Here is a 19,371-nt window from a genome sequence, read left to right as displayed (position 1 = left end):
CACCCACCAAGTCAATAAGTGTGACAGAAGAGACTTGCATGGGTTATGAACAAATGACAGACAGATGGATAAATGGTTGGCAGATGGATGGATAGATGTATGAACCTAAGGATGGACGAATGGATGGAAGGATAGAGCTATGGACAGGCTAATTAATGGATGGACTGATAACTGAATGAAGGGATTGATGGAGAGGTGATGGGTGAATGAATGAGTTGATTAAAGGATGCCTAGGCAGCTGGGAGGATGGAAGGACAGAAAGATACATGGGTGATAACGAAAAGGTAGAATCGACGGTGAATCGTTAGGGAGAGACTGATGGGTGGACAGGCAGACAGACATGCCACTGGAAGGACATACGGATGTGATGACAAGGTGACTTTGTCAGTGTCACACAGCGAGCCGGTGGCTGTCCCCTGACGCCTCACACTTTGCCCTTCAGGAAGAATATCAACCTGTGTCTCCTCAAGCTCAAGGGTGGGAGTGCCCCAGACACCGCGTGATCCAACCTGGCCATTTAAAGGTGGGAAGACTGAGGCGGCGGGAAAGGAAGGGGTCGGCTGAGGACAGGCTGTCTTTACTGATGCTGGCTCATGGCTTCACAGCTGTTTCTTAGCGAGTCCCAGTTCCTCAGACACTTGGCCCTGCCCTGGAGTGAGCTTCATGACCATGAGCAGCTCCCACGCTGAACCCTAGGCAGGGCTCGTGTCACTTTGTCACCTGTCAGTGGGGAGCATCTGCCTAACGCGTGGTGGCAGCGGCGTTTTATCCCCTGCAGGTACTCGCTCGCTCCCTAGGCCCCTGGGTGTCGCTGATTGAGACACGACAGGAGAAAAGGGAGGCCCTTAATTCCCCGACATCCCTGGTTGTTCCTGGGGCCTCCTCTAGTGACAGCTTTTCCATTTTCTGTCTTTTTCTCTCAGTCTACATGCTGGGCATCCAGGGATAGATTCCTGCAGTACAAAATAGCCACAGGGACTTGTTCAAGCGTGAGTCCATAAGCCACATCACTCTACAGAGCACACAACTAAGCACCTCCACAACCCTGTGGAACACACAGTCGTAACATCCCCATTAATTATGAGGTAGCTGAGGTGCCAAGAGACTGAATAACGTTACTGTGATTCCACAGTTGATAACAGGAACAGGAGGGATTTGAACTCAAGGAGCCTGAGCATGAATAACCCTGAACTAACTTGCTTTAAGGGCTTGAACTTGGACTGGATTAAAAAATCCTCCAAAAACACAGGTTCTTGTTTTGTTTTGGGAACCTGCAGGCAGATAATTAGTGCTCTTTCACAGCAGCATCCAGAATATGCAATGCCTAAATGGTGACCGTGTGAAAAGTAAACGCTTTCATGTTCCTCAGAAGGCTGTGACAAATGGCTGGAGAGCTGGAGGATCTGGGCAGAAAGAGCCCTCCATTGGATTTTGTGTGTTGTTTTTCTAAGTAAGTTTAATGTGTGTTGTATGTGGGGATGTGTGTGTTTGTGTGTGTGTGTGTGTGTGTGTGTGTGTGAGAGAGAGAGAGAGAGAGAGAGAGAGAGAGAGAGAGAGAGAGAGGCTCTTTCTTCAGAAACCCCTGTCTTGGTTTTAAGGCAGGATCTCTCACTGGGACTTGCTGGGGTTAGAAGCAGGTACCCCAAGGCCCTGTTACTGGAGCTGTGGGCATCAGGCTTCAATCCTCAGGCTTGTGCGCCAAGCCATCTATCTCCTGAGCCATCTTCCCAGCCACTGGTATGTGTCTTTATCCAGTTATGTACTATCTCAACTCAAAGCAGCAACAACAACAACAACAACAACAGGCTGTGGGTTAGAAGCTGGATTTGTGATTCACACCTGTAAATTCAGTGTTTGGAGGCTGAGGTGGGAGGGTACTGAGTTCGAGGCTAACCTAGGCTCACAATGAGTTCACGACTACCCTGACTCCATGGTGAGGCCCTTCCCCTTCCCATACCAGTGAGCTTAGAGAAAGTGGGTGTAGCATTCTGGATCGACCCCTGGACTTCTGAGTTGGAAGTGATCCCAGAGGTGAAGCCATTTACAGGGCTTCGAGTCTCCATGGCTGATTCCTCATCCGTGATGTGGGAGCACACGCCTCACAGCTTCACTGCAGGAAGGACGCTTAGTTCCTTCCGTGAGGGACGCATAGCAGGAGCTTCATAAATGATCTCCAAGCAAGTTGACGGAGCCTATCCCCGCCTTGGTTTCCATATGTGTAAACTGTGGGTTTTTACAGAAGTCCCTGTGGGGCTTACAAGGTTTCTGGGCAGACCAACAAGGAAACGAATGGAAATAGAAGCCAATTCTAAACCAATTCTAAAAGCCAAACACAGCTCAAGTGTAGGCAGCACCACATCTGTTAGTGCTAAAGCAATTGGAGTTATTCTGTTATTAATAGTTACAGCTGGTATTAATCCTTGTTATAACGACCTGCCACGATTATAGCTGCTGACTCTAAAAATGAATACTAATGCCGTCCCCCAGATCCCGCAATGTTTCACAGTAACTCTCCAGGGTTAAGAGGAACTGTGCTTGAAATGAGCACTCGGGATGGTGGCATTTCTATTGAATCCACTGCATTTCAAAAACAAACAAGCCAAGGGCTCTTCTCTCTGTGTAAACAGACACAGAGAAACCTACAACCCAGCACGGAGGAGGGGTGAACATGGCACAGCATCTGCTGAGTCCACAGCCCCATGGGGACAGCGCTGATCACCACCAGGAAGGGGAAAGATGGCCTCAGGGTCTCAGCCACGCCCTTTCCAGGGGCAGGGTCTTTCTTCTTTCTTGAATCCAAGTTAGCCATGGGGACTTGGTTTGATCTCAGGAGTTCAGTGTGCGCAGCCTAATGCTCTCCCCTCCCCCAGACCATTGGCTTTACTCCTTCTAGACCCCCCTGTAATGGAACTACCCTGGGAGAAGCCCAAACCAGGCCAGGGTGCAGAGCAGAGCAGCCCCACCCACAGGCCCCGATGAGAAATATCATCGAGGGCAATCGGAGGACCTTCCCGCCCACTGGAGCCTCTGGATTTCATTGTTCTGCTCAGCATCCTGAGCAGGAGCACAGGTTCCCTGCTGAGGCCAGCCTGACCATAGGTCATGAGACTCCTGTTATTTCAAGCCATTAAGCCCCGGGTCTGAGCAGCAGCCGTCAACTCAAAGCATGTGACAGTATTAACTCAGCATCCCACTGGGAAGGCTCCCTGGAAGAGGGGGCATTTGAACATCATGTGTGTGTGTGTGTGTGTGTGTGATGCCTATGCAGGGACAATGGGTTCCAGCTGTCAATCACAGGTCAGCCCTGTCATCCTCACAGTGCTATCAAGTCCAGGGCAGACTCCTATGGATGACCGCCATTCCAAGCTCTCTCTCATTCGGATAATGGCGCACTCTCTGTGGGCATCAGCCCGGGCATCACTGCTTTAAATCAAAATGACAGGCCCTCCATATTGGTTCAGGTGCTCCTGCATTTATAAAAATGTCTTTTGCCAGAACAAGCTTGCTACGTCTAATTTCTGCCCCAAGCACATTTTTATAGTTAAGTTGTACTGTAAATGTCATTTAATTTACCCAGTGATGCTGGGCAGGCGGTAAATGGTAGCATACACCGGATTCTCTTTGTCGGGTTTGATTGGGGGATTCAGGATTAATGTGAATTAATCATTGTGTGCCCCTATTGAGAGCCTGCTCTGCTGCATTTTTTGTGTTCTAGATGTCAAGGGAGGAACAAAGAAAGGTTTTGAAGTGGCTGGTAGGTGGGGGAGGGGGCAAAGGTCAGCTGGAGGCGTCAGCCAGGTTGGGAGCCCTAGACTTCTGCACCCTCTCAACATCCGACATCCCCTCCCTCCCTGTGCTGGAGGGAGCCTGCACCCCGAGGGGGCGTTAGGAGCAGGCTTTCAATGTCCCTGACCTTAGCTGTGGCAAAAAGCAGCCAGTGGGCTGCCCAATGGAGAGCAGGGAGGCAATGGAAACCGTCAAAAGGCACTCCTGTGGGACCCTGCCTGTCTTTAATCCCTCTGCCTCATAAACAACATTTCCTACACCATCTGGCCCCACCCTGCTTGTAAACTGATCCGAAAAGACCCTCTCCTCATCTCCCGGCTGTCTCTAGGATCTGCAAGATCCTGTCTCTTCCACTTTAAAGATCTCCTCACGTCTTCCCAGTCATCATGTTAGAGGCTTTTCATTGCTGGGACCAAACACTTGAAGCAACCTCAGGGGGTGGATTTATTCTGGCTCACGGTTTAAGCAGGTTGACAGGGAGGGCCTGAGGACAGGAGTGTGAGGCGGGTGCTCACTTTCCATCCTCAGTCAGGGAGCAGAGAGCAGGCAGGATGAGGGTCTGGGCTGTGAAGCCTCAGTGTCATCCCCTGGCGATGTTCCACTTCCCAAAGGTCCCTCAACCTCCGAGACACATCACATTCAAATCATAGTACCTTAGCAAGCCCACCCCTCCTCGACATTTAGCACCTGAGACCTAACCACATCCACCAGAGTCTGTACCCTGGCGTGTGTGTGGGCGTGCATGTGTGACTGGGGTTAATGTTGAGGTCTTCCTAGATCTACCGTTTTGCTATATCAAGGTCCTACAACTGAGCCCGGGGCTCTCGATTCGACTACTCTAGCCAGCTCATTCCAGGGCCCCAGGTCTGCCTTTTGAGCCCCGACATTTGTGTGGGTTCTGGGGAGCCAAGCTCTTGTCCTCTTCCTGGTGCAGAAGGCACCACAGCCTCTCAGCTGTCTCCCCAGTGTCCCCTTTCTCTTCAGTGCCACATCGGAGCTCCCCCACCCTCATCTGGCTTCACATCACTCATCCAAATGCTGTAATCTCAGCCACGTCTTCATGGAGGACAGAGGAGCGAGGCCGGGCATCCACCTCTCTGGCTGCAGCTGCTCCCTTGTAAGCAAAGAAGCAGGCTGCTTGGTGGCAGCAATAGCCTGCATCTGTCAGACCATCCCTGGAGCGCTGCAGACCTCACCCAGCACACGCAAGGCCAGGCTGCAATGGAGCACGCACTTCACGTGCCACGTTTCCCTGGCTCATTAAAAGAGTTAACTGGATTTTCCGGGGAGATGAGCCATGAGAGCACGGCTGCCACCAAGGAGGGAATGAGGTGGGCTGAGAGGAGAGTCCACCCTTCTTCACGTCACAGGGATGAAGCGGCTCGCACCCGTGTGAGCTGCGGGCAATTGGGTCTCAGTGGGGACAGGGGCTGGCTCAAGGGGCGAGCTGTAGGCTTATATACTCCAAGGAAAGACTCACAGACGGAGCCGGCTTGTGACCAGAGGCTCAGGCAACAGTGTCTTCAGTCTGGGAAGAGTTTGCTGCCATGCAATCATGAGGACCTGGGTTTGGAGCCCCCACACTCACATAAGAACCTGGGCACAGAGACACATGTCTGAAATCCCAGAACTGGGGAGTCGAAGACAGGAGCCTAGCTGAACCGGTTAGCTCCACTGTCAGTAAGACTCTCACTCAAACGGGGGGGGGGGGGAGGGGTGGTAATGGAAGACACCAGTGTCAACATCTGGCCTATGCACACAGACACACACACACACACACACACACAAACACACATCACATACAAACGCACATACACAAATACACAATCACACATATCACACACACACAGACATATACACACCACACCACACACACACACATACAGACACTCCACACACATATACATACCACACATACACAGATACACACAGAACACACACACACACACACACACACACACACACACACACACACAGAGGAAAGGCTGACCAATCCACCCCAAACACCCAGAAGGCAGTGCGAGAGGCTTAGTCCTGGGTTCCAGGCAGTGGGCACGGGGCCACTGGGCTCCTGGGTCTTAACCAAGGACCCTATGTGATTTCTACTGATTTAACATCCCCCTAGAGATGGGGATGTGGAGGCCCATCCAAGGTCACACGGCAGGTTTTCACCAGCCAATCCTGACATTCCTGTTTGTTGTCACACCCAAACATGCCCACCACCTCTGACATGCCAGGTGTCACACATGGCATTGGGTGAGCACCCGACCATGCGAATGCTGGGTGTTCTGCACGGTGGGAGGACCCAGCCCAGCTCCTGACGTATTAATATGCATTGAGGGATGCCCGGGGGACGCAGAGAGTCATCAGTGGGTGGATCCGAGAGAGGCAAAGTTCCCAGAGGGTGGGCACCGCACTGTTTGCTGTTTGAGGGTGCATCAGTGTTTCAGCTCCTGCCTTTCCCATGGCATCCTGGCAAAGAGGCGCCCAGACACTGCGAGGGGCAGGGACGTTACCACAGCAGAGATGGCACCAGGTGCAGCAGAAACTCAGCAGGCACGGGTGGGGGGGGCATCTGAGGCCCGGCTGAGAAGGGTGTGCCAGGTGTCTGGAGGGGTACCCCACACATCCTGTGCCTCACTCGGGGTCATCCTGTAAGACACCACACCTCTCCTCCTCACGCTTGCTCATGTCAGGAAGGGAAGGGCCAGCGTGCCACCTCACGGAGGCTTCCTGGACCTCAGTTTCCTCATCTGAAAAGTAGGCTTCACTTTCCAAGCAGCGCGGTTTGTGAATGAGTGCAACAGTGGACACCCTCACCCTGCACCAGGAATGGCTCCTCTTGTTGCTTTTCACCATGAGCCTCCCCAGGACCTGGAGTAATTAATTTGTTTGGGAACAAATCTCATTAACCAATCGTCCAAGTTAATACTTTATGAGACCCGCCTGGCTGCGTCTCTGGACCCCTCAGCGGGGCAACAGGTTGTATTTGCCCAGGCACCGCATGGAATGCAACGCCATCCCAGGACCGTGACCAGCAAAGCCAGGTGCGTACAGAGCAGGCTCCGCCTCTGCCCCGGTGAATTCTGGGAAGGGTCCTGGAGGCTCTGTGGAAATGACACGTTCATTTGGCTCGTTCAAGAGCATCAACCTTGTCAGGAAGGAAGGAAGGCAAGCCCGAGTGGAGAGACCTGGTCCACAAGGGCCAGAGTGGGGGTCGGGGGACGCTGGAGTCTCACCCGGGTTCAGAAAGTCCAGTTACAGGTTAAACTTCTTGTGTGTGCACTGCTGTGCCCCATCCACCTACTAAGCCCTCAGCTCGGGTAGACTATCCCAGACAGACAGTAGGTCCTCAAGAGTGGACGGATCCTACCTTCAGTACCAATTGCCTCTCTATCATCATGGCTACCAATAATTAAACGCCGGTCTGTACCCGGAAGGACAGTGGGCTCCTAGTACATCCCGTGAGTCTCCAGGTCTACTTGCCGTAGAACCCAGGGGGAGGACTGGCTGAGAGAAGACCCTTTCTCTCAACCCCCTTGCTCCGAGGTGCTCCCTGCAGCACCCTCATGCACACGGGTGCCCAGGCTCAGGGAGGTCCTGGGGCCACCTGCTTCGTCTCCAGGGATGAGCTGATCTTTGCTTCTAAAGCAGCAGCAAGAGAGAGGGACACGTCCACCCGGATCTGCGCCTTTTGCTGGCAACCTCGGTGTTATTAAAAAAGAAGACAGTAAAATACGTCTCAAATTGGGAAGTAGAGCGTAGATGCGGGATCGTAAACTCACGCCGTTCTTCGGCGCCTCACAGAAATGCTTTATCTACTGGGAATCATAAAAGTGAGAATTCTGTCCTGGGTGGGTGGTTCTCGTACACCGAGAGGCTTCTGCCATCTCAAGATGTCGGGAAGGGCCGCGCTTTCGTCCACGCACGCACAGTGGCAGTGAGCTGAGTGCCCCGGCTTGCAAACCCCGAAGGAGGGTGGCAAAGGCAGGGTTCTTCCCTAGCACGCACGGTTTCTGCAAAGGTGGGTAACGCCCAAGGGAGACCTGCTGGCGCCCCGAGTTTTTGAAGCACATCTCTGTGAGTGTGCAAGAACCGCTTCCCCCCGGGAAGGTGGCCCAGTGGGTGTAATGCTTGCCGAGTTTAGATGCCCAGCACCCAGTCAGCCCACATCAAAACTAAGCATAGCAGCGCATGCTGGTAACCCCAGCTCTGGGAGATAAGGGACGGTGGCTTATTATCCACGGTATAGTCAAACGGTGACACACACACACACACACACACACACACACACACACACACACACACGATGAAAAGGCCTAGGCATATCCCAGGTCGAACTCTGAGGACCATGCTACATACGCGTGTACACTCGCATGCACACATAACCCTCTCCAACACCAACACTTCCTGCACGCTGACTCAGGCGACACATGCCCACTTGTTCAGCCTCGTTCTTCTATCATGTAGCAGTAGTGAGAGCTGGGGACGGAGAGGACTCTGGCCCTGTCCCTGCCTTGGAGGATCATGGGACCCAGGAAGGAAGCGGGGGCTTCTAGACAGGTGTGGTCACCGCCAACAATGGTGACACGCCTGTCCTGCACACCCGTCAGGGGTCCTGTTGTGTGTCAGTACACGCTTGGGCTCCGGGCTCTTCAGCTTGTGCTTTGTAAACCGCACTCGTACGTTTGGATTAAGGAGGGAGAGCCCAGGCTCCACTTAAAAACAAGAGGACAGTATAAAAAGAAAGGAAGAGCAAAAAGAAGCAAACAAACAAACAAACAAACCAAAAAACCTTTTGTCTTGAACCCCAATCGAAGTACAAGTATGCAAATTAGCTTTAGCACACCGTTTTTATTTATGCCATAAATTAGGCAAATTTCCCCTCCTCGAAGCCCTCAAAATGAGGCTTGATTCCACGCATTTTGCATTAATTTCCAAGGCAGTTGGCCCCAAATTAGCTTTACAACTTGCTAAACCTGCTTTAAAAGGGGGTGCAGAGATCGGAGGGCTGTTCAGAAGTCTTCAGGGAATGAGGCGTGGGGGGCTCTGCACCCTCCCTTTGAACAGTAATAGGGGGCCATGGCGCACTTCCACGCCCTCGGCTGCCACGCACAGCTGCTTAGGTTGTACACCGACGAGTGTCAGGCTACTGTCTGCAGGTAGTGTGGTATGAAAGGCTCCTCCTGGGGTCCCGCAGCCAGGTATGTCCCCTGTGGACCATGCAGAGACCAAGGGAGGCATCGGGAATCTCCTTTTGCACATGGAAAACGAGGCTGGAGGACATTGAGTGGCTTTCCCCTGCTCACACATGAAAATGTGTGTGCTGGCCAGGGCCACATCCCAGCACCAAGTAGGGCATCGCAGGGACGGCAGAGCCCATGAGTGATGCCTCTATGGCCATCCCTCCATTTGGCTTATGGATCTGTGTGCCCCTGCTTCATGCCTGGGTTAAGCAAGCCTAGGCTGGGATCTAGGAAGGGCTTGAGTGTCCTTGTTTAGGTGAGTGATGATCTAGAACGGCCTTGTGCCATGGCTCTGGGAAGATGGAGTCCAGCATGGCAGACCCTGGGAAGGATGGTGGAACCCCACTCAACCAGCACATTGTCCCTGGGGTGGGGCAAAACAGAGACTGCCACCCTTGGCAAGGTCCATGCCAGCTCAAAATGGCAAGTGACTCCCCTAAGGATGTACGTCTGCTAAGTACCAGGTGTGAAAGCCAGGCTGCTGACTCTCGAGCCTGGTGTTTACCAGCTCTCCCAGCATTCAGCGGGGCATGTGCTGATTTTGGAGCTGCCTGGGGCCTAGGAGAAGACATATCCCAAGGCCACCTGGAGGGAATCCACAGTTTATGTCTGCCAGTGAGCTTGGCTGCAGGGGGAACTGTATTCAGCACTTTGTTTGCAAAGAAAGATGGCTTCAGGAAGAGCGGCCAGAGCACCCCCATCATCGTTTGCACAGCGTGGGGGTGTATTTCACTCCTCCTTCATGTTTTGATTTCCCCCTGTTCCTCCTTCCATTGTAGCCGCCTTCAGCAATTTCACATTTGTTACCTCATTGATTTTCCATGCAGCCATCCTACGAGGGAGGGAGGACCCTGGTATCTTTTAAGATGGGGTTGCCTGAGACCACACAGACCTGGGAGGTTCAGTTCCATCTCACCACAAGGATGAAAGTAATTTCGCATCTTTGACAAATGGTCTGTGCACTGTCACCGGGGCAGACCCAGGCTGAGGGGGGTTCGAATGCATAACACTCCGTCAACCCTTTGGAAGAGTACCCTGTCTAGGAAAAAGGAGGCATGTGAATAAATGATGTGTGAATTACCCATAACCGGAGGATGATGGGAGGGGGGCACAGAGCCACAGGATGGAGTCGGAGAAGAGAAGCAACAAGGAGCTTCAGAGGAAAGGATAATATGGGCCTGGGAAGTGGAAGGACAAACGGGAGGCCAGCTGTTTCTCAGCAGCAACAGAAGCTATCCATCCCAAGCATTTGCAGCAAGCTGGGCGCTTCCACACACAGCTGACCATTAAGAATCTCTAAGGCGTGGGAGCTGCAGCAAGCAGAGCCAGGCTGGGCTCTGAAACGAGCCCACTGGGAATTTTATCTTGTGGCCTCACCTGAGCCAGCAGGAGGTTGTCCCAGGGTGATGGGCAGGGCTATGGGGACAGCCTGAGCAAGAACAGGGCATCGCTTCACATAGGAGCGCTCGTGGGTATGAGCGAAGTTGAGGTGACCACGCTCTTGCAGGCTGCCTCTTGCAACCTGACATCTGCTACTGGACAAGAAGGCACCTCCCACTGTGGAGTCCTGCCAGAGGGGTTTGCTCTCTAGTTTGCTTCGCTGTCTAGGACAAGCCTAGGCTTTGGGATCCAAAGACCCTGGATTTTAATCCTGGCGCTGTGCGTTGCTCATGAGACCCTGTCTTAGAGTTTCTGTTGTGACAAAACACCATAACCAAAAGCAACTTGGGGAGGAAAGGGTGTATTTCGGCTTTCCAGATCCTACACCACAATCCACCACTGAAAAAGCCAGAGCTGGAACCCAAACAGGGCAGGAACCTGGAGGCAGGAGCTGAGGTGGAGGCCATGGAGGGCTTGCTCCTCAGAGCTTGCTCAGCCTGCTTTCTTATACACCTAGGATGTCCAGCCCAGGGATGGCTCAGCTCCCACACCAATCACCAATCAAGAAAATGTGTCACAGGCAGCCTTGTGAATCTGGTTGTGATCGCTGCAACCTAAAGCTGCTGAGGCTGTTGGTGGTTCGTTTTTATGACTCTCCCTGAGCTTCCTCTTCTGAAGTGATTGAGGATCTGGGGCAATTCTAGCCAACCCAGATCTCCATCCCAGCAGCCTCTGGGGCTTAGCGAGCTCAGTGCTGACCACCGGGGGCTGTATCTGGATGGAGGTTTGTTCCATAATGTTATTATTCTGCAAGAGGGCAGGGCCCAGTGTGGACAGTCCATCCCCACAGCCTGGGTTCAACGCTTCCCTGGCCACCTCTGGATTCGAACTGGAGGTGAGACCTCGGCTGCTCTAGGCCTCAGTCTCCTCATCTAAAGAAAGGGGAGAAGCTGGAGGACCAGAACTTGGAACCATAATCAGTGCATGTTCCTATTCTCTCCACGTACCAACCAGGCATTTCCACAGTGACTCGCTCCCTACACCTTCCCTCCTGACTCAGTTTACCCCCCCTTTCCTCAGCCCGAGTACCAGGCACTGTGGCAGCCACCAGAGTGCATTCAACACCCGCCTGGCTGATGCTGGTCTGCCCCTGCTGTGCTAGGGATTGTGGGTAGGGACTCATCACGGGATATGGTGTCAGATAGTGTATTTTGAAGATAGGATTTAAGGGCTGTGAAAGTGGCTCAGTGGGTAAAGCGCCCACTGTGTGAGTTTGAGAGGTTCAGATGAGTTCAGACAGCAGCACCCATGTGTAAGCCAGCAGCAAGCAAGTGTCTCTCACTCCACAACTGGGGAAGTGGAGGCACATGGACCCCTGGGGCCCGCTGGCCAGCCGGGGTAGTTGAATCCGTGAACCTGAGATTCAGTCTCAAAAAGGTAAGGTTGAGAGCTACTAAGGAAGACACACCTTTGGTCTCCACACCTGTCTGTATAGGTGCACCTGTAAACACACACACACACACACACACACACACACACACACACACACACACATAGACACACAGACACACACATAGACACAGACACACACACACACACACACTCCCACTTCAGTTCGGCTTCCCGAGTGCTGGGATGAGAGGTGTGTGCCACCACGACGGCCAGGAGACTGGTTTTCATAAAAGAACGGCAGGTTTTGTTGCATCTGTTTCAAAGCACACAGAATGAAGTCACAGGGCACATGTGCAAGCCCTATGTGGCGGTATGTAACTGTCACCTAGCATTTGGGAGGTAGATGCAGAAGGATAAGGAGTTCAAGGCCAGCCTGGGATACGTGAAGCCTTGTCTCAGTCTCTCCAAACACATGTGCATGTAATAAAATACATATCTAATTGCAGCAGAGTTCACTGATATCCCTCTCCTGGCACACATTTACTCATTTCTTGCCTCCCAAGATGTGGTTCTTAAACGTGACACCCATCCTCCATGTTAAGAGAGCCTAGTACAGGCCTGGGATTGATACAGCCTGCAACCGTTTGTTATACCCTTTGCCCATTCTCTCTGAGCCTCAGTTTCCTTTCTGTGCAAAGCAGGAATATTAGACACTCCTGTCTGGTGGGTTTGTGGTGAGGATTCTCTGCATGATCTTCACAAACCACTTAGCTTGGAACAAAACCATCACTACACAATTCGTGTTTTTGTTGCATACATAGTCTGTCATAGTTAACCGAGTCCACACAGGTCTGAAGAGGGTACCCTGTCCCCCTGCTCCAAGCCCCCCACCCCCAAAGCCAGCATGTTTCTCTGTGCCATTGTCATGGGCTGCTTCCATGTACATACCAGTGGGAAGCAGCAGAAAGACTAGTCTGTTCTTATCAGCTGGGCCCCTCTCCTTTATAAAAGATCCCTCCCCATCTGCAGTGAAGGACAGTGAATGCCACAATCACCACCCTTTATTCCCTTTCACCTTCACCAGTGGGAAGCAGCAGAAAGACTAGTCTGTTCTTATCAGCTGGGCCCCTCTCCTTTATAAAAGATCCCTCCCCATCTGCAGTGAAGGACAGTGAATGCCACAATCACCACCCTTTATTCCCTTTCACCTAGAGAGCTCCTGAGGTTCAGGGGCGTAGGGCAGACAACAGTCCATACCTCTGAGAGGAGGACCAGCAAGTGCGTCCTCCTTCTGTTGACCCCTGTTTCCCTCTTTTTAATTCCAAGAGTGATGTCTGCCTCAGGGTTCTCCTGCCTGGTGTAGATTTCTCTTCCTGGCCCCCGAGGCATCCCCCAGGGCCAGGGCCAGCTCCAGTGAGACCTGCTCAGCAAGACTTCACCCACCAGCCCTGGTGAGAACCATACACAGCCACTGGCCAGATTCTACAGTGGTCTGTCCTTCCCCCCAAACAGCTGACAGCTCACACCTTGTGAACCTCTTGCTGGGGTGCTGGGCTGTACGTGCTGGGCAGAAAGTAGTTCCCAGCAGAGGAGCACTGTATCAGGAGCCTTACTCATGTCTCTTCCTATTCATACATCAAAAACCTAACTCCCAATTGAGTGGAGGGGAGGTCTGAGGTGCTGAGCCCCAAGATGAGGGGGCAGCCCTTGGAAAGTGACAGCACCAGACCCCACTATCCTTCGCAGACACGTGAGAGTGAGAATTCAGCCCTCAGGTGGACTTCTACAAACCAGGAAGACAGCATTTACCAGGCAAACTCTGCTGACTCTGTGAACTTGGACTTCCAGCCAGCAGAACTGTGACGAATGAACTACATCAGAACTCAGCACATAGACAGCTAATAATAATAATAATAATAATAATAATAATTTTTATTATTATTATTTTAGCAGACCCTCTCATGTCTTCTCCAATCTTTTATTGCCATTAACTGTAAACTCCGGTTCCTGGTGGTGGGTTCAAAGCCACACAGGGACGTCGAGGGGCCTGGGGAAGTAAAGCTGTGCACACAACGGCGTATTGCAATCTCCCTTGCTAAAAGGTGGTGGACAAGTAGGGCTACAGGCTAGCTCTCCTCCCCAGCTTTGGCCTAAATCACCTCAGGACTGACATGAACATCTGCTTCCCCCAACTTCAGGAGACTGCTCTCTCGGTACCTGCACATAGGGGAAGTTTGCTCTTCGGAAAGGAGGAAGCCTTGCCCATGTGACAAACACAGGCTAGTTTCTTGTTTGTTTGTTTGTTTTTTAACATGAGGTACAGAATCCTATAACCACCCTTGCAGGCTGGTGCCGTCATCCCTCATTCTATTTATGTCCCACAGATGGCAGAATGGAGTCCCAGACCAGACGGTCTCTCTGAAGGTCGAATGTACTGAGTGTACTCGGTAGACTGAGCTTTGGGTTGAGGCAGACTCTGGTTTTCAAACTACTTCTCTTGAACCCTATTCATCTACTTCTCACATTCAGCCGGGCCACTCACCAGAGCGGCCTAGCCGCGTCCCTCGGTTTGCAATTGCCTCTATAATGGAGCCCAGACACCTGCAGAAGAGGATGAGCTGGGGCCTGAGCTGTAAGGACACCTTCCTGGAATAGCATCCTTCCGCCAGCTTCTTATCTCTGCACCGCCCCCCCTTCACTATGTGGCAAAAGTCGGCAGTAGTTTCTCCCTGAGAAATAGGAACCAAGTACATACAAAAGGACGAAGGACCGGAGCCTCGTGGTCAGGCCATGAGGAGGAGTCAGGCTGAGGGGTCATTCTAGCTTTCAACATGACTTACACGTGGGGTTTCTTCCTTCCCAACCAAATCTGCCTCCCTCCTGCCCTCAGTTAGCGGCGGCAGCTTTGAGCGCCCCTAGTGGAGGTAAGAAGTATGGGCCTGCAGCAGCAATCAACCTCCAAACGGGAGAGCCGGTATACTGCGCTTCTTTCAAAGGCTTTCAGGAACAGACACCTGACGAAAAAGTCACAGACAGATCTAAATGCTCCGTTCGGGGAACATCATGCTTGCCTCGGAAGAGAAGAGAAAGGAAGTCGGTATTGTTTCCTAATGCCCAGCAGAACTGTGTGACTACAAGAAGGCTTTTTCAAGTTTGGATCAGGCAGTCCCTGGTGGGGTCAGCCAGAACTCCTTGAAAAAGAATGGCAAATTCCTAGAAAAACACAGTTAGGGCCCACGTAACAACGATACGTGTTGACACATGTCAGCGCCTAGGGGAGGCAGCAAATTAGAGTTTTACTAAGCAATACTGAATTTGCTTTGTTAATGCAAGGGGAGAGGAAAAGAACGCTCAGGCTTTGCAGTCTTAGCGTGGATATGCAATCACTCCCTCGTGCATGTCTTACACAGTAAGCGTCCTCTTCAAAAACGAGGACTACACTTTATACGTATTCCCAGCAGACAGCCCAGAGAGCGTGCACCCTGCACGGGAGCATTGCAACAAGTCCCTACCCCCCCCCCCCACATGCTGCAAGCAGAAATACTAGTCTGAAACGCTGGGCTCTTCTGAAGCCTCCCCTCTCTGGTTTGAGTGAATATGAGCTGCAGGTTAAAAATAGAATTATTGTGGAAGATCAATTGTTTCCAAATGGACCGTCAGAACTGGCAGTGCCCGTCAGCCTCCCTGGCTCCCTTCTTATGACTCAGTTAGAACCCCAGGGTTCATAATGAGCCTCTGGAAGAAGTGTATCAGTGGACTTTAATTCGACCATGACCTGAAGTTAAATATATATATACATACACACACTCACTAGCTATGGTGTGGAATAGTTGGAAAATACAAAATGCCTAAAAATTCAAGACACAAATGCACACATCCTGCTCTCACTCCTACGCTCTGGCACACACTGAAGAATCAGGATACAGAACCCTGATCTTGGCTGACATTTCTATACATGCCATTAAGACCCCACCCCCATGCCCACAGTGGGGCCTCAGAGAATGCAGAACTCAGGGGTAGGATCATTTTAGAAAAGATGGCAAAACCTCTGGACATCTCTGAGTTCTGCTTGTGGAGTGTGTGTGTGTGTGTGTGTGTGTGTGTGTGTACAGGGCAATCTGGATCCAGTTCAAGGCCACCACGCTATTGTTGGAAAGAGACAGCTAATTAAGAGAGGGCATGCTGGGTAGAAACCATTGATTTAAACCAAATCTCCTTTCCCATCTTTCCCAGGGAAACAGCCCAAACCTGGTGTAAATTGGAAATACTGCCGCCTCACAAGGAAGGGGGTGGGTGTTCTTAACGGTCTGTTTTGTTAAATAAAGGAGGGGCAAAGCATGTTCCTTGCTCTCACTTCTGGGCCCAACAGTTAGAGAAGAGAGTGGGGATAAAATGCCTTATGTATGCAGAGGAGGGCACTCCAGGCCACCAGGAAGAGAAGGGACCCGGAGGTAGGGCCTGGAGCTGAGAGCTGTCCGGGGCCTCTGGTGCTGAACTCAGGGGCCCAGAATTCCCCGCGGGTGGGTGCGTGTCTGTCCCTACAACTCCAGATCAAGGAGACCCAAATGAAACGGAACTCCAGATGGACATGGGGTGAGCGCCCCGTGCCGTGGCCGGCTCAGGCAGACACCCAGCCCTGCTTTGTAAGTTACCACGGGAGGAAACAAGAGACACACTTTGCCAAGATGATGGGAGGGTTAAGTGGGCTCCCCAAGTGCCAGCCAATTCCCATAGCTCCGGGGCGTGGGGGAAGGTCAGCTTTGGGTGAGTTACAGCCTCACTCCTCTCTCCACCCCGGGCGGAGTCTCACTGTAACTTGCTGGGACCCCGGCCGTGAAGGCGTGGCTGCAGGTAGGTGAAGCAACTGACAATCCCCACAAACTCAGACCCCTTTCCTAAGCAGCGAGCACGCAGATTTCACTAGCACGCCCTCTTCGTCCCTAGCATCGGACGAGGAAGGGTAGGCTGTACAGGGGAGAGAAGGAGCCCAGCCCTTGAGGTTCTAACGTCTGTCTCTCTTCCCACCAAGTTCGGGGAGCCCTGGGCTCCCCTCCACCAGAGAAAGCCACACCCAAGTCCAATTTCTTGACACCTGGGTGGGAATCTATCCAGCGGACAGCCGCTCTGGATAGTCCGAGCCAGCATGGGATGGTGGGATGGAAGGGAATCTGGCTCTGGTGACAGGCAGTCAGCTGTCCCCCTTCCTATACCCATCCTCTCCCACAGAGAGCGACAGAATAGCCTGGCAGCCAGCCCCGGGTGCAGTTGCAGAGAGCTTCCGGAATCTGGAGGTTTGGAGACGACCCCACTCCAAGGAGCTCCTCCGGACCGCCAAAGGGAGTCTGTCCCCAGCCCGAGAGACCGATCAAGGACCCGCAGCCCAAGGCGGGAGTCCTTCAGATACGTCCCCGCCTCCGCGCTCCGGCAGGGACGAGGTGCCCAGCCCCGAATCCAGGCGGTCCGGAGGGTGGTGCGTGCGTCCCCCGACCAGCCACGACCCCCGACCGCCCGGGTCCACAGCAACAACTTTGCCCCATCTGGGCCGGGGGGGGAGGGCTCTCGGGGTCCTTACCTTCCGCCTGAGCTTCCGCGGGGCTCCCCAAGAGCAAGGCAACCAGAAGCAGAGAGATCCTGTCGGGTCCCGCGGCGTGCGGCCGTGCCACGGGCATCGTGGCTGCGGAGCTGGGATCCGAGCGGAGAGATCCGTGTGGCAGGGTCTAGGCAGAAGGATCCCGGCAGGCAGATTCGGCCAGTGCGGTCCAGGGAGAGGGAGGGGTCTGGGCAAACGGCTCCGAGCAGCCGGGTCCCTGAGCGAGGTCCAGACTGAGGAATCCGTGCAGGAGGATCCGGGCAGAGGGATCCGCGCAGTAGGGTCGGGGCGAGCGGCTCCTGGCGGACGCGCAGCCCGCGGTGGTTCTGGCCGAGCTGCACCGGGCGCGGGCGACGGACGAGTGAGGAGGAGCCGCGGGCGGCGAGCGAGCGGAGGGCGGGGGGCTGGGGCCCGAGCGAGCGAGCAGGAGAGAGAGCGCGAGCGAGAGAGCGAAGGAGGAGTGAGCGCGAGGAGGCGGCCGAGGGCCGTTCCGGGGCAGCCTGGCCCTCTGGCCCTGAGAAGTTAGTGATGTCGCCGCGTCCCGGATGGGGTTCCCTCTCTCTCTGCAGATGCTGGGGCAGTCAGATGAGGCGGAAGAGCACCCGGTGTGCCCTTGCAAGCCCAGTCGGCCCGCAGTCTGCTCCCTCTCTACCGCGCAGCCCTCTCTCCGGCCCCCGAGGGCCGCACTGGCCCAATGCCTTGGTGCTGCCACAGAGAGTCCCAGTGACCTAGGAAATCACACCGACTGCATCCAGGGACCTCGCTGGACCAATACACGGGGCCACAGAATCCTGTGTCTGACACCAAGTGGCTCTTCACCCCGGAAACACCCAGCAGCAGACTCTTAGGCGAAGACCCATCACCCGTGTTAGGATTTCAGCTCTATCTGCTACATTAGCGCTCTCAACGGGGCCCTGCAGATCCTCTGGGCTTCCAGAGCCTGAGCTCTGGTTTCCCTTCCCCCATTGGGAGCTTTGGGTCCCGGCCCATCTTCTGGCCTCCTCTGTCCAGTTCTGATTCTCTAGAAACGTGTCTTTCTTCCGTACACAGAGGAGATGGGTCTCGCTGGGTGGGGAAGACAAGCGGGCGCTTGTAGCCAGGCATTGGCCAGCGGCCAGGTGGGAGATGCCTCGCACCGGAGGGAGACTGACCTCCTTGTTCTGCAGGGTTTCTCGGGCCCAGCTGGCTTCCCAGGCCCCTCGCCCCAAGTTAGAAGCCCTCCCCACCCCACCCCCCACCACCTTGCTACTCCGCACAGGCCGGGAGCAGATGGAGAGAAGGTTGTAGCAATTGGGGGAAAATGTCTTCAGCAGAGTGGAGGAGCTGGGAGATCCCTAAAAAAGAATTGGGGGAGGGGAGCGCTGGAGATGGGAGGGGAGGAGGTGGGAGGGAGAATTCTGCTCCTGGCTCCGGAAGCCCCTTCAGGCTCACTCATGGAATGCTCTTACACAGGCCATTCCATTCATTTGAAGCCCAGAGTCTGTCAGGCTTCCAGTGATGGAGGACGCCCTGTTTCCCCCTGCTCACCTTGGCCAGTAAAGCCAAGTGGGTTTCAGAGTGTGGGACGTTGAGGGAGGCATGCAGAAGGCCTGGTTCCTCCTTTGAGGGAATGTCGTGTTCTCCTGCCTTGTTTCATGAGGGTGGCAGCTGTAGGGAGCTGCCTGGACCACCCCTTCACCCTCAGGGCCTGGCAGGACTAGCAGCAGGCCGTGGGTCAGTAACCCCCACAGAACAGAAGCTTGAAGATTATACAGGATAATGGAGGTGAAAGAAGAGCAAAGGAGACACAAGTGCCAGCTTCCTCTTTGGAGACCAGGGTAGGAAGGCCTGTTAACTACCCATTGCTCGCCAGGCTCTGCTGTGGGCTGTCTGTTTCAACTTCATAATGATCAGGAGTGATCATTGTGATCAATATCTGCCCTGGAACCTCACAGAGGGTCAACCTCGCCAGGGGCGCTCAGCCAGGAAGTGGCGGGT

General features: G+C 53.6%; 1 protein-coding gene across 3 annotated transcripts in view; it reads right to left on the bottom strand.

Annotated features, from left to right (window-relative positions):
- Sez6l (seizure related 6 homolog like) overlaps window positions 1-18,566 on the bottom strand; it is a 152,889-nt gene extending 134,323 nt beyond the window's left edge. The window contains exon 1 of one of the 3 annotated variants that reach the window (XM_060382605.1): window positions 17,377-18,566. In XM_060382605.1, the coding sequence (XP_060238588.1) occupies window positions 17,377-17,473 (97 nt within the window). In that variant the 5' untranslated portion in view covers window positions 17,474-18,566. The remainder of the gene's footprint in view (window positions 1-17,376) is intronic. The other 2 variants (XM_060382604.1, XM_060382606.1) reach the window with 2 other exon arrangements.
- Window positions 18,567-19,371: the final 805 nt, after the last annotated feature.

The sequence above is a fragment of the Meriones unguiculatus genome, chromosome 4 (genome assembly GCF_030254825.1).
Source record: "Meriones unguiculatus strain TT.TT164.6M chromosome 4, Bangor_MerUng_6.1, whole genome shotgun sequence".
Taxonomy (NCBI): Eukaryota; Metazoa; Chordata; class Mammalia; order Rodentia; family Muridae; genus Meriones; species Meriones unguiculatus.
The sequence above is the reverse complement of the archived record's forward strand: the minus strand, read 5'-3'. Positions and strand labels throughout refer to the sequence as shown.